The sequence below is a fragment of the Tasmannia lanceolata genome, unplaced genomic scaffold, assembly GCF_043159265.1.
Source record: "Tasmannia lanceolata isolate RefF3 unplaced genomic scaffold, GAP_Taslan_0.1 ptg000020l, whole genome shotgun sequence".
In the NCBI taxonomy this organism is placed as follows: Eukaryota; Viridiplantae; Streptophyta; class Magnoliopsida; order Canellales; family Winteraceae; genus Tasmannia; species Tasmannia lanceolata.
The window spans coordinates 27,986,011-28,008,374 of record NW_027518697.1 but is presented as its reverse complement, the minus strand read 5'-3'; the positions used below and the strand labels follow the sequence as shown (position 1 = coordinate 28,008,374).

General features: G+C 38.2%; 1 protein-coding gene across 1 annotated transcript; it reads right to left on the bottom strand.

Annotated features, from left to right (window-relative positions):
• Positions 1-334: 334 nt before the first annotated feature.
• Positions 335-3,491, bottom strand: LOC143854481 (heavy metal-associated isoprenylated plant protein 3-like). The gene is made up of 5 exons (XM_077364481.1): positions 3,367-3,491; positions 3,131-3,287; positions 2,433-2,641; positions 2,101-2,188; positions 335-968 (listed from the first exon to the last, which is right to left on the bottom strand). The coding sequence occupies exons 1-5, from the start codon at positions 3,373-3,375 to the stop codon at positions 553-555; spliced, it is 879 nt and encodes a 292-aa protein (XP_077220596.1). The 5' UTR covers positions 3,376-3,491; the 3' UTR covers positions 335-552.
• Between the last annotated feature and the right edge of the window lie 18,873 nt (positions 3,492-22,364).

The following is a 22,364-nucleotide window of genomic DNA, read 5'->3' as shown; positions in this document are numbered from 1 at the left end:
CCCGCGCCATAGGATGATCCAAACCGTCCATTAGACGGGCCACAGCCTAAATAGTCTGTGCCCCAAAAATAATATCCATACATTGATCCTAACCCTCTGATCTGAATGTTACAGGGTTGAGCCCTACGTGCGAAAGATCAGAGGGTTAGGATCAACCTATGGAAATTATTTTTGGGGCACAGCCTATTTAGACTGTGGTTCATCGATCATCTTATGGTGCTGCCCATACCGTATTTTTAATAAAGTGAGGAGTGCCATCATCAAAATACAGTAGTGCTGATAACATTCCCCTATAAAAATTAAAAAAACAAGATAATTGAAGGAAAATGCATCATAAACCACTTAACAAGATATGAACCGTTTATTAAAACAAAATTGAATAAACCAACTTGAAATTGGAGAAAGAAAAAAAAAAAAAACCAATTAACAACGTCTCTCCTCTCTTTTCCTCAGTATTTTCCCATTTTGCCGCTCTCCCCCTCCCCTCCCCTAAATTGCTCTATATTTTATTTACATTTTTTTTTTTAAAGTACCATCTCTTCTTTTCCTCCTCTACATAACAGAGCATGCATTAGGGTTCTCATCACTGAAATACTGGGGTGCATGCACGTACTCAATCATGTATCCAGGCCCATAACATTCCATCTTATTAGCCTCCACCTTTCCACAGTCTTCTTTCTTCCCTTCTTTCTCTTTCTCCTTTTTCTCCCCTCCACCACCTTCTTTGTCTTTCTCCTTCTTTTCACCTTCTTTCTCTTTCTCCTTCTTTTCACCTTCTTTGTCTTTCTCTTTCTTCTCGCCACCCTCTTTGTCTTTCTTTTTGTCACCACCTTCATCTTTCTTTGGTGGGACAATCTCGACGTTCCTCTTGAGCTTCTCTTTGAGATAGACTGGGAGGTTTTTCACGTCCATGGTACCTCTCACGGTTACTAAGTCCTTCTGAGGGTCTATTGATACGTGCTCCACACCTGCATTTATCAAATTTAAACGTAATCATTCGGTGTATATTAATGGTGCGTTAAGGGTATTCTTGTCATTTCACATAGTGGTGTCCTATAATCTGCCTCGTAAGACTAGTAAATGATTTTTTTTTTCTCTTCGGTAACGAAGGGTGTCCCTACCCCCGAAGACTATTTCCCTACGGATGCGCGCAATCACCCGGAATAGGAAATGATTTTTAGGCACCACCTATTTACATTTTGGCCCAACGGACGGTTTCGATCATCCTATAGAGTGGGCCATACCATACTTTTAAAAAAAATACAGGTTTATAACAGTACCTTTCAAAAAATACGGGACTATACGGGTTTGCACTATATGAAAATTATAAAAACTCAAATGTGTACCATTTTCAGGAAAAGACAAAAAAGAGTGGAAATATCATTTGACAGCGCTTCATAATGAAAATCTTCTTTTTTGGCAAATGAAGGAACACGACTACACGAGATAAACGAGGCCACGCCCGTCGTTGTGAATTGACTTAAATAGTCTCAACAATCGAAACAATTTTGGTAGAGGTAAAGGGCATTCTAGTCATTTCGCAATAAAAACTCAGATCATTGACGAATCAGACGAAATAACCTTTTCTCCAGAAATGACAGGTAAAAAAAATAAAAATAAAAAAAGGAAAGGCGATGATATTTTCACCCTGCAGTACGCATTCGCCCCACTTTTAGGGGAGTGATAAATCGACTCCCCATGTGTCTTTCTCTCTCCTCTGGGTTAGAGAGAGAAAGAGGAGAGAGATAGACACATGGGGAGTCGATTTATCATTTTTGGGGGTCGATTTATCACTGCCCCACTTTTAACATGTTTTGACGTCAAAAAGCGTTAAGGTGCTCACTGTTCACGTAATCAGGGAGGGCGCATGCATACTGCAGAGGAGGTGAAAATATCATCTCCCAAAAGAAATAACCAACCAAATCAATTTCGTAAAGTGCAAGTACAACCTCCATCCACGCACCCACTTTCTTAAACCGAGTGTTTCAAATATGAAGAGAGAGGGAGGGAGGGAGGGTGGAAGTACCAAAAACAAATGATGAATTTACCTTTTCTACTTTCCAAATTAGTAATTTATGTTTAATTGAGATTTAAACAAACCTTTAATCTTCAAAATTATTCGCCGAATCTTCTGTATGCAACCTTCGCAATGCAGCCGAATCTTCAGAACAACCGTTGTCACCTGAGGCTGAAAAAAACAGAGAAAAAGAAAATATAAATAACAAATAAGGCATTTGATATTGGCACAGCATATTTTGATAATTGACTAACACATCTTGTCTTTTATCATTAAAACAGATGTAAGGGTCATTACAGTTCCCAAAATGCTATCTGAAGCTACAAAAATCAGAAGAGACAAGCTGGGTTCGTGCAATTATTAAAACATAGTAGTGCCGATATCAGTTTCCTAAAATAATAATTTCTCTGTTTACCTCTTTAATTTTCTTCTCATCGGGCTTTTTCTCGGCCTTTTCTTCTGTCTTTTTTGACTCTCCATCTTTATCTTTCTTTGGTTGAGGAGAGATGAGTTCCACTTTCTTCTTCGTCTTGCTCTCCACTCTCTCTCGAATTTTTTCAGGGTCGATTTTACCCACCACTGTAAGCTTGTTATTACTCTTGTCTCCCTTCACCTCTTCAACTCCTGCAAAAGACAAAATAGACAATTCAATATACAATCCAATCTAATGTGCTCTCAAAGGGTGTACAGCCTAATCATGCGCACCCTATTTTCATCTAAAGGAAAAATTAAGAAAAAAGAATTAAAATCGCTTCTTACTCCGAAATCTGAATCGATTATCTCCATAACAGAAACCAAATTGATTCGATAATTAAAACATAAATAACAACGAGAATCAGATGGAAATCTCTAGGTTAAATGTTGTTCTCATCAAAACTAAGCAAAAAAAAAGAGTTAAGAATCCAAAGCAGAGAAAGCTGCATAACTTTTATTTTGAAAACCCTTTTCTACTCCCCACTTTCTATTTTCAGATAAAGTTAAAAAACAGTAATGGTCTCAAAAAGCTACAAACTATGAGGAGAAAAGGGAAACCCAAAAATCATATTGAATAATTTTGCTGAAATTCAATTTAATTGATGATGAAAGGGATTACGATTTTTTTTTTTTTAATACCTTGGAATCCCTTCACAGATTTACGAACTCTATTAGCGCATCCTTCGCAATGCATATCGACTTTCAAAACTACAGTGATTGGTCCCTCTTCCCTTTTCTTATCTCCTTCCTTCTTCTTCTTCTCTCCCTCGTGTTTCTTCTCTTGATCGCTCTTCTTCTACAAATAACAGAAGAAAAAATCAGACAGAATAGATTAAAAAAACAGTTGGAGAGGAGGAAATATTTCAGAATCCCACCTCTCCCATTGCTCTCCTTTTCAAAAGTTTCCTTTTGATTTGAGAAGAATTTCGATTGTGAGAAATAAGGGCGAGTGGAGAAATAAATAGGGCAGAGAGAGAGAGAGGATGGATGATGGAATGTATGTATGTATGTATGCATGCGTGATATATGTATGGTATGTGTCAGGAATTTTAGTTAGGAGCGATAGCGTGGGCAGAGAAGCAACGTTGTCTTTTCCGTTGAAATCATGGAAATGGTCCCCACGTCCAAATTACTCTTTTCTGTCTTTTTATTATCGAGGAATTTTTTGTCCTTTTTAAGATACTATGTAATTAATCTATGGAAATGTTATCAGCACTACTGTATTTTGATGATCACACTCCTCACATTATTAAAAGTACTGTTGGCCCATACAATAGGATGATCCAAACCGTTCATTAGATGGGTCACAGCCTAAATAGGTTGTGCCCCAAAAATCATTTCCATTGGTTGATCCTAACCTTCCATCTACTGTGGGTTAGGATCGACCCTCAAACATTCAGATCGGAGGGTTAGGATCAACCTATGGAAATGATTTTTGGGGCACAACCTATTTAAGTTGTGGCCCATCGAATGGACGGTTTGGATCATTCTATAGTGCGGGCCATACCGTAGTTTTAATAAAGTGAGGAGTGCCCTCATCAAAATCAAAATACAGTAGTGCGGATATTATCGAGGAATTTTTTGTCTTTTTATCATACTATGTAATTAATCTAAGTGTATACAGTGAAGAATTGGTCTATACAATCATCACCAAATTTGCCATGGTATTGTTCTCCATGGTTTAATTATCCATTTAATAGTGTGCTATTTTAAGATCGAACAACTGATTATTAATGGGTGTAAAGGGAACATAACTAGTCGGATCCCAATCCGAATGTGGTTGGTTATTGTGTGATTACATTATTGTGAGGGACACAATGTGGTTTATTTGATGATCCTAATCATCGAATCAATGGACTACTGTAACAAGTGGTTAAACCATGAGTCCACGGGGGAATGCATTATTTGGGTTGTATGTCTTGAGTTGTCCCGTATGAAAATGGTGGTTGAGGTAGATTACCCACTTGCTCTCTCTCTCTCTCTCTCTCTCTCTCTCTTTATATATATATATATATATATATATATATATATATATATATATATATAGAGAGAGAGAGAGAGAGAGAGAGGAAAGTGAAGCTACACCACTTAGCTACACCGCCGGCTTAAAATACAATGGGCCCACATTATTTTGGTGATCCAAAGAATTCATTTGATTGGCCCTCACATAGATAGGGTGTCCACCAAAAATCAGCTCCATAGGATCATCCCAACCCTTCAAACTGTTGAGGCAAAAATGGACAAATTTGTGAAGGTTTTTACACGTCCATTTTTGCCTCCACAGTTTGAAGGATTGGGATGATCCTATGGAGCTGATTTTTGGTGGACACCCTATATATGTGAGGGCCAATCACATGTATACATATGAGGAAAGTGAAGCTACACCACCGGTGTAGCTAACTTAGCTGCACCGCCGGCTTAAAATACAATGGGCCCACATTGTTTTGGTGATCCAAAACATTCATTTGATTGGCCCTCACATAGATAGGGTGTCCACCAAAAATCAGCTCCATAGGATCATCCCAACCCTTCAAACTGTGGAGGCAAAAATGGACAAACTTGTGAAGGTTTTTACACGTTCATTTTTGCCTCCACAAATCGTAGGGTTGGAATGATCCTATGAAGCTAATTTTTGGTGGACACCCTATCTATGTGAGGGCCAATCAAATGAATTCTTTGGATCACCAAAACAATGTGGGCCCATTGTACTTTAAGCCGGCGGTGTAGCTAAGTTAGCTACACCGGTGGTGTAGCTTCACTTTCCTCTCTCTCTCTCTCTATATATATATATATATATTTCGTGGTTGACTTTTGCATGAGAGAACATCCAATACGATGAATTAAATTTGGCGTTATATTATGCAAAAGTAAGCTGCAAAATGTCTTGAGTTGTCCCATATATACCCAAACTGGATCAAGTAGATTTTGTCTTATTCAATTAATTCATCCGAGGGGGGCTTTCCTATAATGCAAAAGTCAGCCGCAAAATGGCTTTCCATGAAACTGCCTGGCAAAATGAATCCCATTACCGTGGTCGAATTTTAGTTTTAGACAAGTCACAATCTATACTTCGCATAAAAAAGGGGGTTCCGGTGGGTCTATACATGGTAGATGTGAATCTGATAAAAAGATGATTGAAGATATAAATTCAGTAATTAAGGGGGCCTCAGAGTTAAGTAGTGCCACTGAACCCCAACAAGAGCCACCGATCACAATCACGCACCTTACGTTCATGTTGGCATCGATTAATCCATGGTTTGAAATTTCGGTTTCGGCATATATTTCGGACCTAGACGAAACCCAAATTTCAGCCGAAATCACGAAATTTCTGTTGAAATTGGGCAAAGATGCTCGAAATGTCAGTTTTTTTGGGCCGAAATTATCGAAATTTCGGCTGAAATTTTGTAAAGGAATAAAAAATTAATATTTTATATGAAATTTAGCTGAAATTACCGAAATTTCAACCGAAATTTTGTACGTTTCAGATATTTCGGATTTCAGTCGTTTCGGTGTCGATGTTGACCGAAATCCAAAATTTCAAACCATGATTACATCTAGATAGTGTTCATACAATGAGAAGAAAATCATAGAAGTTGAAGCCCAACAGCTCAAGCTTGCAATGACACACTAAATCGAAGAAAACATGAAAGGCATATGTATCAATCAAGATTGTCACCAATAAATTAAGAGGAGCAAGCAAGTTAAATGTGTTGGGGAAACATGGATAAACTGACAGCAGATAAATTCCCCCCTTCTATCTGCGAATCAAGAAACTAGCCAAGAACAAAAAATTACAAAGCATAGAAAATAGTAATCCACCACACAAATCAAGAACACGATTTTAACGTGGAAAACCCTCCGATGTGAAGGAAAAAAACACGAGACAAACTCCGAAAGAAATCCATTAAGGAAAAGAGAAATACAAAGTCTTTCTTCTCAAGTTTTTCCAAAACTTGAGGAATACACAAGAATAGAAGATTAACAATTAAATCTTGGAGAAAATACGGGTTACGTCACAAAAACCTTGCAAGAGAACGCTTTCCCACCTCAAAGAATCAAGCGTGAGAGATCTTCTTCTTCTCCTCCAAGAACCACTCCAAAACCCTAAGGGTTTTCGCTCCTTATTTTCTATTCTTCCTTGCCATTTCAAAGACTTCAATTTTCGATGGAGATTAGGATTACAAAACCCCCTTTAGGATTTACCCCGAACCAAACCCTAGATGGCCAAGAGAAAAAAACCCCATTTCTCTTTGTTTTCTTCTCTCCTCTCTCTCCTCTGTTTTCTCCTTTTTTTCACTCGTTTCCTTTTTTTTAACACCCCACTCATGGCTCTCTTTTATTAAAAGAGACTTGAGTGAGTGGATGGGGCCTACTACATGGGATGGACTCACAACAATCTCTCCCTACATCCCCATGAAGGAGGATCTCTGAACTGGATGCTCACGTAGCACCCATGCCCGCCAAAGCTCTGCATAGCTGATGGTTCTCCTTTGGCACGGTCTTCATCATCATGTCTGATAGATTCCGATCAGTGTGAATCTTGCTAATCCCCATCAACCCATTTTCCAAAACATCTCTAATCCAATGGTATCACAAATCAATGTGCTTCATCCTGGAGTGGTAAGTGGCATTCTTGCTCAAATAAATGGCACTCTGACTGTCGCATCTGACTACGTACTCTGTCTAATCCAAACCCAACTCCATAAGGAAATGCTTCAGCCATAGCATTTCCTTACAAGCTTCTGCAGCAGCAATGTACTCTGCCTCTGTAGTCGATAATGCAACACATTTTTGTAACTTTGATTGCCATGAGATGGTTTCCCCTGCAAAAATAAACAGGCAGCTTGATGTAGACTTCCTACTGTCTATATCTCCGCTAGATCTGCATCTGTAAATCCTTCAACCTTAGGTGATGTGTTTCCAAAACATAAGCACTATTTTGAAGTGCCTCTTAAATATTTCAAAATCTACTTTACAGCTTTCTAATGCTGCTTGCCTAGATTTGCCAAATATCTGCTAACTACACCGGTCACATATGCTATGTCGGGCCTTGTACAGACCATAGCATGCATTATGCTCCTTACGGCTGACAGACCATAGCATACATTATGCTCCCTACGGCTGACGCATAGGGAATCTTCTCCATCTCTTTCTTCTCTTCACTATTGGTTGGAGACAACTTCTTACTCAGCTTGAAGTGACCAGCTAGTGGAGTACTGACGGGATTGACATTTTTCATGTTGAACCTTCCAAGTACTTTCTCAATGTACTTCTCTTGTGATAGACATAGCTTTTTGTTCCTTCTATCACGCTTCATTGCCATACCCAAAATTTGCTTTACATGCCCTAAGTCTTTCATGCAAAGACTTGGTTAGACTATTTCTTTAACCTGTCAATAAGGTTAGCATCTTGACCAACAAAAAGCATATCATCAACATATGATAAGAGAATAATAAAGTTACTATTAGGAAACTTTCTGACATATACACAGTGATCTGCAGCTGTTCTTCTATACCCTTGATCCACTATAAATGAATCGAACTTCTTGTACCACTGTCTTGGAGCTTGTTTCAACCCATACAAACTCTTCTTCAACCTGCAAACCATCTGCAACCTCTTTGCCCTTTACATGAAACCCTTCTGGCTGTTCCATGTAGATTTCTTCATTTAAGTCTCCATGTAAGAAAGCTGTCTTGACATCTAGTTGTTCAACCTCCAAGTCTAGGCTAGCAGCTAGACCTAGGATAGTGCGAATCGAAGACATTTTCACCACGGGCGAAGAGATCTCATCAAAGTCAACACCATTTTTCTGCCCGAATCCTTTTACAACTAGCCTTGCCTTTTACTTTATATTCTTCTTGTCATCTTCATTTTTCACTTTGAAAACCCACTTCTTTTTCAAAGCTTTTTGACCCCTTTGGCAATTCAGCTAACTCGTAGGTCTTGTTCTTATGCAAGGAATTGAGCTCTTCTTGCATAGCCTTCTGCCATTGTTCCTCATGCTCATGTGTCATAGCTTCTTTAAAGCTTTCTGGTTCACCTTCTGTGAGTGTCACATACTCTGATGATGGATATCTTGTGGAGGCCTTCCTTTCTCTTTCTGATCTTCTCAACATAGATGGTTCTTCATGAGAGGGCTGCTGCTGCTACTCGATGTCACCATGCACATCCTCATGCACATCATCTTCATCTATTTGAGGGGCCTCACTATCCCAAGCCTAATCTTCATCATCTTCAACTTGTTTCTCATCATCATCAAATGTGGGTAAGGGCTCTTGAGCTTCTGGCAGTTCAATTATAACCTCTTTTAGTGTTTCTTCCTTACCCAAATCAAAAATCGTCTGATCTTCTCGAAAAACCACATCGAGGCTTCTATGCAACTTCTTGGCCTTGGGATCCCACAACCTATACCCAAATTCATCATCAGCTTGCTTCGATTCTCCTTCGGTATATGCATAAAGGCCTTGCATCCAAACACTAGTAAGTGTGAGTAGGACACATCTTTGCCTGTGCATACTCTTTCTGGCACCTCTCCTTCTAATGGTGATGAAGGAGATCAATTTATCAAGTAACACGTTGTACACATAGCTTCACCCCAAAACTCCTTAGGTAGCCCAGCCGATGAAGGCATGCTTCTAATTCTTTCCACTATTGTGCGATTCATTCTTTCTGCAACGCCATTGTATTGTGGCGTGTAAGGGACGATTTTCTCATGTCTAATGCCATGCTTTGCACAATAATCCTTGAACTTTCTTGAGGTGTACTCTCCGCCATTATCCGAGCGAAGACATTTCAAAACCTTGGACGTTTGCCTCTCAACCATAACATGAAACTTCTGAAAAATTTCAAACACTTTATCTTTGCTCTTCATAGCATAGGTCCAAACTTTCTTGGATGCATCATACATAAAGGAAACAAAATACAATGCACCACCAAGAGTTTTCACAGTCATAGGGCCACATACATAAGAATAAACTAAATCAAGGATGTTAGTTTTCAGGTTAGCTTTAGAACGCAAGAAAGAAACCATGTGTTATTTTCTAACTAAACAAGGATCACAAGGGGTTAAGGACGCACCTTTAAGTTTTGGAAGGGAATTATTCTTCACCAAAATCTCCAAACCTTTCTCACTTAAATGCCCAAGTCACCGATGCCATAAATCTGGTCGAGATTCTTCAAGGGCATTTATCTCGCCCTTAGATAACATATCTTCTGTCTTATAGAGGGAGTAACACTTCTTGCCTCTTGCCACAACAAGAGAGCCTTTTCTCAACTTTCACAGTCCATTGCCAAACTGTGACACATACCCTTCATCATCAAGCTTTCCCGTTGAGATGAGATTCAATCTGAGGTCAGGAACATGCCTCACATCTTTAAGTATCAACTTACAACCAACATTAGTGGTAATGCCAACATCTGTAGACACCCCATTTTGACCGACCCTAATAAGCCCGGTCAGGACAGGAGCCCTATCAAACTAGTGTTTTAGCACCCCCAATTTGTTCATAAGGTAGGATAGGGTCCTGTAGACACCCCCATTTTGCTCCGCTTTAATCAACAAAGATGTTAGTGTTTCGCTATCCGTTTTTCATTATTTCCATTCCTGTGTCCGTCTCTTATATCTTCTCAATTTTTTCAATCATTTATGCCGCATTTCGCATTTTTTCCGTCAAGTGTCAAGAAGGGTAATTCAGAGGAATCCAAACCAGAGAGAAATGGGAACCGGTTGGTAGGCCCGCATTGAGCACTTGTTTAGACTTAGGTCAAACAATGAAACCATACATTTTTTCATGGAAAATGAATTTCGGCTTTATTTGGAATTAACATTGAAACATTAATTTCTATGAGAAGTTGCCCATGTGTTTCAAGCCATGGGATGGGGCCCACCATGTGCTCAACATGGTGTGGGCCCATCACCATATTTGTAAAGCATTCAGACAAATTGGAATGGGGCCCGCATTGTAATGATCCAAATCCGTTTATACTGCAGCCCACCCTTTAGACTGTATGGATCATCTTACAAGGATGGTTTGGATCATTCCAAATGGGCCCCATACATATTCGATCAGCCCACTTTGGATTGTTAGAAAGTGAATAGACAAAAAATTGTTGCTTTTCTCTCTTGGCATAATAAGCAAGAAAAAGAAAACATGCGTGTACATGCATGGAAATAAACAGCAAGGTTTTGGGTTTTTTAGAAAAGTGAAATTTTGGGCAAGAGCTTGCAATGGAATGTATGGGCTATATAAGAAAGAAAAGAGGAAAGAATCGGCGGAGACTCTTAGAAAGCAGCTCTCTTTCTCCCCATGAGAGGAGATAAAAAGGAAAAGGAGGAAAGGAGGAGAGGGGATTTTTTTAGAAATTCGGTTTTTCCAAGCTCTCTCTCTGGTTCCTTGGTGATAAAAAAAACAAGCCGTGACTCTGTTTTTTGGAGAAGAACAGCAGATATGTCATAAAAGAAAAAAACGAAGAAGAATATCGGCTCTTTTACGATGCCTTTGCGTTTCTCTCTCACCCCTACCCTCTGTTTTTCGATCACTCTCATTCTTACTCTCTGTTTTTCGATCATTCTCATTCTTACCCTCTGTTTCTCAATCTTCCTCATTTACCCTCTATTTTTACATCTCCTTCACTCTCCATCTGTTTCTCAATCACCATCTCCATCCCTCTGTGTTTCACTCTCCTCCCCATCACCCTCAGCCTTCTCATCTCCCTATCTCTCTCACCCTCCATAGATTACCAAAGCCCAAGCAAAGAAAAAAAATAATTATAAAAAAAAAGAGTACTGTTTGCTTTATCCCTCTGTTTTTGCGTTTTTGATTCCATCCCTCTCATTATGTTTTCTCTCCCTCTATCTTGGCTTCTCTCATCCCCCCACCTCTGTCGTTCCTCTCATTGCCTCTCCCTCGGTCTCTTTCATCCTCCCACCTCTGTCGTTCATCTCATTGTCTCTCCCTCGGTCTCAGTCACCCTCTCTCATCTTCTGTATATCTCGCTCACTCCCTCACCCTCTCTCATCTCTCAAACCCTCACTCTCACCCTATCTCTTAATCTCTCCATCTCTCTCTCTCTCTCCCTATCTCTCACACTCCCTCTCTCCACAGTGAGAAAAACAAGAATAAAAAGAAAGAGAGAAAGCGAACATCGAATCGAGCGTCGGCGAGATTTTTCGGATTTTTCAGCTCTCGGATTCGGCGAGGATCTCCATCACAGGTAGGTGCACTATTCTCAGATTTTTCCAGGATTATTTGGTATTCTTTATATATTTTTGCATGGTTTTTAGCATTTAATTGAATTTAATTCGATATTATATGTGTGTGCTCAAAATCATGATTTACATGAGTGTTTCAATTCCGATTCATTCCGAAATTTAATACACTGATCTATTTAAATAGACTAAAATAACCATCGGATCGGATCGGACATTGAATCAAAGGATTTCAAAAATTTGAGTGAAGAGTGGAATTTTATTTAAAATAATGGCTGAGAAATTACAAAATTTGAAAAAATAGCTATCTCAGGATGATTTATTTTGTGGAATTTCAAAATTTTCTTGTGTTCATCACATCAGAACAAGATTAAAGGACATTTTCCGGAGTCGTAATTTTCTCAAAAATCATGTTTTAAAAATAGAAAACTCTTCGAAAACATCTTTTTAACGAAGAAAAATAAAATATATACTAAATAGATTCTAAACTTAATGAAATTTCGTGAGAAAATAATATGGTACTGATATATTCTACCATGAATTTTTAAGAATTGTTGGATTTTGTTTGGTATATTTTTGATGCTTTCTTTGAAATTTATCAGATTCTGTGAGAATTTTTACTGACATCAGATCAAAATTAAATTCTCAAAATTTTTAGAGTAGTCTTATATTCCATATTTCTTGCTGCTGTAAAACTTTCAATTGATTTGGATTTTGTTTCCTAAGAGATGTAGTGTAAATTCATAATCTGGTCTTAAAATTGAAAAATCCAAAATTGGTAGTAAATAGTCTTTACAATTCATGAAAATCTCACAGCATGCTATGTTTACTTATATCTTATTACTGTATAAATTTCAATGAATTTAGATTTCTATTTATAGTAGTTTCGGTGTTATTTTTTCAATCTGGTCTCATTATTGTTAAATCAAAATTAAATAGGAGCTTAATGTAAAAATCTGCAAAACTCTTCCAGTAAGCTACATACATTCTCATCTTGTTGTTGTAGAAATTTTAATTCATTTCGAATTTGTTTGCAATAACTTCACTTGTAAAATCACTCATATGGTTTAAAATTGATAAAATCCATTGAAAAATTAAAATTAATTAAAAATCATCATAAAGTTTCTAAAGAACTTTGAATTTTGTCACATGTTCACTCCTTAATCCATTGAAACAGAAATCTTAGGATCTTTAGATTTCCCTGGTAAAATGGCCAGTGCATCCATAATCGTATCCCAATTGCAACCGATCTTTGACAATTTGAATATTTAAGCTATAGCATGTTATTGGCTCCGAGGTTACTGTCCATGAAAATCCTGAGATATGCCAGGCAATAAGGTGCTATAACCTAAGTATTAAATTGCACAAGGAAAGAGCGCACGATTCCCTTCCTTGGATGCCATTCAAGGTTGAAATTGGTGAACCTTAGAACCTTTGGTATTCCTTAAATGTCCAGAAACCGAAAATCCTTGAAATCTGAAATTAATTAACTTCAAGAACTTGAAATGATTTGTCTCGAGTCTTTCGGAACTATTGGATTATGGTTTCCGATATAAGAACCATTAGAGCCCAACTTAGGAACACTTATGTCAGGTCGTGTCCTAGGTTTTAGGGAGTCTTAGGTTTTAGGAAGTCCTAGAGTTAGGAGTCCAGCCTCATCACGGACGTTTGCTATGGATAGCAACCGTGCCATAGATCTAGTTGCACTAGTCACCCAATCTTTCCCTAGGACAAGCCTAGTTACCTAGGATGTAGATTAACCTGCATTAGTCTAAGGGACAACTTGCACTTAGATAGGATCATATAGCATCTTAGATGAAATCCTAGGATAATAAAATCTTCGACTTGAATTAAATAACTTCTCTTAAAACTGTTGAAACAGTTAATCCAGTCTAGATCGGTGTCTTAGTTGAGTTAGGCATAAGTAGCTTAGCTTAGGTGCACCGAACTACGTCGACTCTGATCCCAGTGAGGCTTGGGTACGTAGGCAGGTTGGATGCTTGATGGCATACCAATCACAAGTCGGCTCCACAACAAATTGTGGGATTTTGTATATTAATTTTCTTGTAAATTCTTAATTAAATCATTTAGGACTTTCCATGAAATTAGAATTTTAGGAGAACATTCACTTGGATTGAATTCAAACAAATTAAGAAATCAAGATACACATTTAGGATCTACATTGAAATTAGATCATAGGATGCATGTCACATAGTTAGCAGACTAACATAGAGTTAAATGAGCCATTTAAAAGAAATTCAAAAGAGTTAACTTTTGGAATTGAAGACCGATTATCGGGCAGGAATGGTGCATGTGGTGGATAACTCCCCATACCTTCCATTCTTGTAACCAGGTAACGAGTCTAGATTTCTGGTTAATTATGGGTCCTAGATCCCACATCTAGGTGGCGACTCTGTCACTCTCTTTTATGTGGAATTTGGATTACCTTAGTGATCCCAAGTTCGCATAAAAGACGAATTAAAATCAATAATAAAAGAGCACACGCCAATCGCGTGGGTACGAGAGACCAAGAGAGAGCGTGGCGGCTCACGCCCCACCCCTCTCGCGGGATCGGGTCTCACAGGTCCCACTAAAGTTCCCGTAAAATTTCGTCCGAATCCGTCGCTGTTTGCCTAGCAAACGGGCGACGTTTGTGGTGTAGCGTAGTGTAGAAATAAGGGTGGCGACTTAGCCAGAAATAGGGGTGCGCTGGAACCTGAAAAGCCAGTTTAAATTTATTGTGGTGGGCTGTCCAGAGAGATATAGGAGTGTGCAGATTAGTGTGTAACGTAATTATGGGGTGTATTATCCTAAGCCAGGGCAATCTCGTAAATAGTGAAGATGCTTTTCTTCCCCTCCAAGTCACCATTAGGCCTTAAGCTAGGTTAGTGAAAGGGTTGGGGTTAGAATTAGTTAGGAGGGAATCTTAGGAAGGAAGCTTCCTAGGTGGTTAAGCTTCCTTTGATCCCAGCCCTTAAACAAAAAGTTGATTTGAAGGGCTAGGATCAAAAGGGAGGAGAAGATATTTTTCTCAAAGATTTTCCCCCCCTACCTGTACCACTAGCCCTGTATGAAAGAGTGGTCACAAGTACATGACATTGGGGCTGTCCCTTGAAACAAGGGGGAGACCAAATATATCATTCATCATTTTCTTTAAAACTCAACGAAATAGGGTTTTAGACAAAAAACACATTTTCTGGAAGAAACAGAGAGGCAGAGAGAGATATACAGAGAGAGAGAGAGGCAGAGGAAGAGGAGAAGAACCTACACCATTTTCTTCTTCTTCTTCTTATTTTCTTCTCCTTAATCTAGATTTTCTTGATCTTCTTCTTCTTCTTCTTTCTTCCTCCACCTACCCATCTTCTTCGGTGGGTTGACCGAAATCCAGTGAAGCCATCGGAGCCGCCATCACCTCCACCTCTCAAAACCCAAACCCACCATCACCATCTCTTTCTCAGCCCAAATCCATTTTCATTTTTATCTTCCCCAATCCCCACCACCATGCTCCGGCTGATACCCCATTCACTCCGGCCGGCCACCTCCATTAAAACCCCTCTCTCAATCCTTCATCTACCAAGCCACCATCTCTGCAACCCCCACCTTTATTTCAAACAGTGAAACCCATTTCCTCCATTACCGGAGCCAATCTCCACCGAACCACCACCACCCCTCACAAACCCATCTACCTCCTCTCTTCATCTCCGACCCATCCCTACCTCCATCTTCCATAGCCACCACCACCACCAAGCCACCTCCCATCGCCAGTCGGCCTCTCCACCATCATCGTAAAACCCATCTCATTTTTTATTTTTCTTTCCCCAGCGAAACCCACATCAGCCGCCATTACCCCATTTTCGCAAACCCCATTTCTAATTCTAACCTCTTTCTTCCCATTGAAACCCATTATCAAACCCATCTGGAACCTCTCTCATTTTCAGCCACCAAACCATCTTCCATCTCAATCTCCTCTTAACCATCATTTTTACCCAAAGCTCCGGCTCATTTTCCACAAAATTAAAGCTTCAAGACTTCAGATCAAGACATTTTCTTCGAGGTTCTGTTCAGAAACCCCCTCAATGGACAGAAATTTCAGCAATTCAGGAGCTGAGATTCGAATCATATATTCAGGTATTATTTCTGTTTTCCTCTTATTTTAGCTTAATGTCTGTGTTTTATTATTCTTTTGCTTGTGTATTATGATCAAAAGGTTAGAAAGAGTTTAAGGAGCACTTGACATTTGAGAATTAGTGGTGAAATCTAAGAAGTAGGATCCGTTAAATAAAATAAAAATCTGTTTGAAGGGTTATAATATTGTAGGTTGCTCTCTTATTTCCATAATCTTTAAAGAATTCTTATCCATCATATTTTGTTTTGGGCTTGATGTTTATTTCTCTAACCCCATACAGCTTTGTCTTGAATGCTATGATTTACTTCCCTGTTTCAGCTCATCCACTCCTGCGTTTTGGCTCAGTCTTGTGCTTGTCTGTGAGTGTGTGAACATGTCTAAGTACTCTTCATATGTGTCATTCTGTGAGTCTTGTGCTTGTATTCTGTATTCATTTTATTTATAGTTCAGTACCTGTTTTGTATACAGCTCGTATATTTGTAGTTCAATTCCCGTTTTGTGCGCTCCTCTATCATATATATGCGCAACCCTTCTTTCTCTTGTTTTTTTAAGGGGCTTATTAATCTGTTGTAAGCTATAGCAGTCTTTAGATGTTCTTGTAAAGACGAAAGATACTAAGATAGGGAAGTGTTCATATCATGGTCATGAGTAAGTGATTATAGGTTATGTCTTGCTGATGAGGACATATTATGAGTATGGAAGTGATAAATTGTGGAAATCAATGGGTTATGACCATGGAATTGAGGTGATATTGGTGGTTAGAAATTGGATTTTAGGTTTTGGGTTCCCCAGCTTGTTTTCTCAGCTTGAGTTGGGGCCATTTTTGGTGGGTTAAAAAATTATCAGTTTTGCATGTAAATTTAACTTATGGAGTCAGCCCAATCGTACTCACCTAATGGCTGCCCAGTTTTGTCTCTAACCCAAAGTCAAGACTCTGTCTTGGATATCCCCTTGGCCCTATCATTAATGTCCCCAAGGAGCTTCGGCCCTGTCTTAGATTTTTAAAATCCTGCTAATGATCTTTGGGTTAAATTACGTCAATAAGTTCTTCATGAGGATTGTCGTGATCTGTAAGAGTTAGATCAGCTTATTCCTTCATCTTACCGAGTTTCCTTTTGTGTTGTTTCTAGCTTTCTTGTTATGGCAATAAAGGGTTTTACCCTCAGTCTTATCGAATCAGATGAGGGTATCCCTGAAGTGTAAGGGTATTAAATGTTTGTAATTCTTTTACCTTTGGGTATTGCGCTGACTAAAGCATATGTGCTTGTGTCTGGTAAAGTGAATGTGTCCAAAATTTATTTTGGTGTATCTTGTTTACTTAGACAGGTGCCTTAGAAATGGTCGTAATTCTAATAGAACCGAGGGCATTGTGTTGTGGTGTTGTAATTAGTCATGAGGACTAAGTCACGTGTATGATGTCTTTATTGGCTTTTATCAGGGCGATGAAGGCGCTAGCCCAAGCCCATCCTTAGGGGACTTGCTTAGCCCAAGTAGCATACCCTTCCTTTGTATATAGGAGACTTGCCCAGTCTCATCAGAACCCTTGTTTACGTCATTTGTGTCTCAGAGACAAGCCTTGTCTCATATAGAGAGAGTTTCTCCTTTAGGAGGCTTACCTAGCCTCATGTTAGAGTAGCCTCCTCTTTTAGAACGAGTCTTTGACTTGGTAGTGTTATTAGAGAGTCTCTAACTCATTTGTACTCCCTCCCTAGTGTTATTAGTTAGGAGTTTTTCCATTAGAGACTAACTCAGTCATATAGAGCCTTCCCTGCTTGGGATCTTAGATTGTTTTCTCTGTTCTTGGGGCACTAACTTTCTTGTTGTGGTTTGTCTCTTTGAGACGTTAGTTGCTTGTTCGGGATTTCCCCTTTAGCTTTAAGGCTTTGCCCTAGTTTGTGGTTGTACTTGCTTGTTCCCTTTAAGAGTGAAAACATTTAAAGGTCCAGAGCATTGGAAAAGCTTTAAAATCCAAAAACATTAGAAATTTGAAACTCAAAAACATTTGAAAACTTAAAAAAAAAATATGAAAAATATTTGAAAAACATTAAAACCGTTAAATCATTTGAAGTGTTAGGTTTTAGTTAGGAAAGTTCGTTTTGAACTACGTTGGCTTGATCCTCTTCCACGAGGTACGTAGTGCAGCTTGGGATTCATGTCCCAAGTCCAGCCAAACTTTATAAATAAATGCTTTAACCATTTTTCTTTAAAACCGTGTTTTCAAAAGCTCTTCCTCTAGAGTTAGGAGTTTCTCCTAGATAGAGAGTTTCTTTTAGAGTTAGGGGGTTTGTCTTTGATTTGTTATGTGCTTGTGTGTATTTGTTTTAGAGTTAGGGGTTTGTCCTAGAGTTATAGGAGCGCCTCCGTCCGGTCAGTTGGCGATCCACATCGCCGACTGATGGCTAGAATAAGATGCGTTAGTCAAACCTTTATTTTCTTTAGGAAATACAGCCTAGTTACACATAGGTTGTAGGAACCACCTGCATTAGCTTAAGGCTAACTTGCATTTAGTTAGGGCATATAGGGTGTCCTAAAATCTACAATTCACTGAAATTTAAATAACCGTTTAAGAAGCTTTAATAATTAGTCCGGTCTTTTAGATCGAGTCTAAGATAGAGGTCTAGGTGTCTTAGGCATCATAGCTTAGAATAGGCGCGAAGAACTACGTTGCGTTTGTAAGCCCAAGGGTTCCCCATGGGTTCATTCAATCACCTTGTTTCGATGATTAACAAACACAAATTGATTAGTCGTTTATGGACTGATCAGTTGCCTTGAGTGTTGTGTCTTAGACAGGAACTTGACATGCTTGACATGTCATATCGCCATTACACAATGCAACACAACACATGCTTGAGGATCAACATGCAAAGGAGCTTGAACACATTGGTGGCATCATCCTTGGAAGATGTTAAAAGCAAGGAGCTCAAGTGAAGATCCCACAAGCAATCCAAGAACCACATTGAAGATCAAATGAAGATTGGCTCAAGAGTTCATTCAAGAGAGTGTTCAAAAGGGTAGTATGTATCACCTTTCTCTCTTGTGTTTTCTCTTGATCAAGGCACATCTTAAAACCCCTAAAAATATGTTTTTCAAAGAGACTAACACACCCTTTAAGGACTTAAATGGATAAGTGAATGGCCATGGTGGTGTACCAACATGTTGGGACCCATATGGCATTCAACCCAACATTGAACAAAATAAAGTTCCGAAGCAACAACCTGGACCAGCAACTAAATCCTATCAAAACTTATTTCAAATATTTTTAAATATTTTTGAAAATATTTTTAACAGATAGCTCTCATTTTTCTCATATCCGTAGAGTATAAGAACGTCAAAATCCGACGAGAAATGAGGGAGATATGAATTTTACAAGTTAGGAACATCCTGCTGGAAAACCAGTCTCGGAGCTCCGAGAATTTTCTCGGAACTCCGAGCTCGGAACTCCGAGAAATCTCTCGGAGCTCCGAGAAAACAGTCAGGGACAAAAAATTATAGCCGTTGCGGCTACAACGGCTAGTGGATTTTTTGACCCTAAAAGTACCACTTTGCCCCTCAAACAGTCATATTGAGTTGGGAACCTATATATACAAGTTGTATGGTTTCAAAACACTAGATGAACATTGTCCAACTCTAAAAAACCCTAGAAACACACTTGCAATCATTTTTGGGTTAATTTCTCTCAACCAAACTCATTGTGCCTTGATTAGTGAAAATCATTTGAGATTGGTTTAGGCTTAAACTTGTTTATTTCTTAGAGAACATTGTGAGAGCTTCATTGTGCATTGTAGCCTACTTAGAGGCAAAGCTATCTATCTTCTTCGAAAAACGCTTAGATCTCGGCGGTGTAGGAGAGACAAGAAAGGTGGAAGGGCATCCGGTGTTAATTCCCTTGGGTGGAGCGCTTAGAACTCGGCGAAGTAGGAGAGTCATTGTAAAGGTGGAAGGGCATCCTCATTTAATTCCCTTAGAGTGTAAAAGCCTCGGAGCCGGGCGTCGTGGAGGTTTCAATAGTGGAAATCCTCAAGTGCGACCTTGAGTAGAGTGGAGTAGGCCGTTTGCCGAACCACTATAAATCTTTGTGTCACTTGTGTGATTGGTATTTCTCTCACTCCCTCTCACTCTCTTATTTATTTGTGCTTGCATTTTTACATATTTAGAATTGAGTGAGTAGTTAGCATCTTGATTTTAATTAAATAATCTTAACCTTGCTAACTAGGCTATTAAATCACCTAATTAAGTTTGCTAATCAAAAAGGGTTTTGAACTAATATTAATTTGTATTATTGTTTTAAGTTCAACCATTTCAAACTTAATTAAACAAGGGATAAAACTAGGGTGAAATTAGTAAAAGTTTTTAAAAGGTAAAAGTTTTATAAACATCCTATTCACCCCCCCTCTAGGTTGCCAAACCGAGTCACCCCTCGGATTTCAGTTGGTATCAGAGCTTGGGCTCTTGATTAAGACCCTAACCGGTTAAGAGTTAAAAGATCAAACTTTTTGGCAACTTAAAATATGGGATCTAGACTACCTATTTTGGATGGTTCGGATTATGGATCATGGTTGATCCATATGAAGACGTACTTAAAAGGTCTAGATAAAGATATGTTAAAGATAATTGAAAATGGTTTTGATTTAAATGTTAAATCTAAAAGATCAAATGATTATGATAAAAAATTATCTTTACTAAATACAAAAGCCCTAATTGCAATATGTTGTGCATTACCACCTAACATTTATGAAAATGTATCCTCTTGTAAAAATGCTAAAAATATTTTGGACTCTATTGAAAATCTTCAAAATCAAAACATGTGCTTAATGGGATTATCTAATGTAGACCCCTTGGATAATGCCGAATTCACACTTGAAGAACTTGTTGAAAATGTCCAAGAATTACATAAGAAACTTGAGGATCAACTAGCTAAAAATTCAAACTTGAAAAACAATTTAGCTAGTATTCACAAGGAGTTTAGGTCACTAGAAATAGATCATGCACATCTTAGTGAAGAAAATGAAAATTTTAAAAAAGATTTTATTGAACTAAGTAATACCATTGCTTCACTAAGAGAGGAAAATCAACTCCTTAAAGAAGAAGAAGAGAAAATCAAAATGTTTTCATCTCTTGAATCAATGAATTTTAAAACGAAAATCAATGATTTGATAATTAAGAATGAAACATTAAAGTTGGATAATCATAAGTTACAAGAGAATGTAAAATTCAATTGCCATCATTATCACTCTTGTAATTCATCATGTTCATCCCGTCCATCTACCTACCCTTATGCATCTTGTGACTATTGTGATAGATTTGGACATTACAAATCTAAATGCATGTTTAGATTTGTAAAAAGTAGTAAGTTTATTTGGGTTAGAAAAGATAAATTAACTAGAACAAACATGCTTGGAACCAACATGGTTTGGGTTCCAAAATCCCCTACTTGAATCACATCATATGATTAGTAGATTTAGGGGTAATGAGCTTAAAATGAAATATCTTTTGATAGATTTGTTTGTGTAGATACCATGTACTTATTCTTGTTTGATTCTCATGTATCTATACGTTCTACTCTAAGTGCACACACTATGATTTAGATCTTATTGCACTTAGTATTCATCCACATTCATGCCACTTTAGAATTTAATGTGAAAACCATAATTTGATCCTAATAGAATATACAACCACATCACTTGCCCATGTGTTCAAATTAAATCTACAAGTATATCCCTAGCATTTGAACCCATATTGGTAGTTGCTAGTAATTACATTAAATGATCACATCTTTCTAGCAAAACCAAAGGAAACTCATAGGTTTAAGACTTGAACCTAAATGGTTTTAAAATCCTTGGTCTCTTCCCAAAATTCATAAAAGGATATAATTTGTAAGGAAGTTGAAAATATGCCTAGATTCAATGTATCACTTGAAATGAAAATATCATAGGAATCTAGAATCATATTTGGGCATTTACTCACTTGAGTAAAATTAAAATTCACTATGGTGGTTGTGTACACTAGATTATGATGGGAACATATATCTCCCACACATCTTGGTTTTCAATGGGCTTATGCACTATGTGCTTAATGCCTTATCTTTACATTTGTGGTATGTGAATGTAGGAAGAAGATGTTTGGACCATGTACCTTATGTATCATGATCATTGTGTCCAAACATGGTAGACTATCCATGGAAGCTTTGATATAGATCATATCTTCCTCATGATTACCCATAGTGGTATACTCTCACTCATGAGCCATGGATGTCTCTCTTAGACATGGTTCTTTAATGTCCATTCTTCTATGTCTAAGTTCTATAGAATCAAGTCAAATTGGAATTCTTATATATATATTCTATAGATATCACCCCTTGGTTGATTATATCTACATGTATGAGATGTCAAACTTTAACTTAAAAGTCACTCAATTGGTGCCCTTAGCCTTCTTAGATTCTAAGAGGGAGATGGTACACTCACCGTAATTAAAATATCTAACAAATTGGCATTGTGCCAACCTCTCAAACATGAATAGGTATACATTTACATGTGATCTCC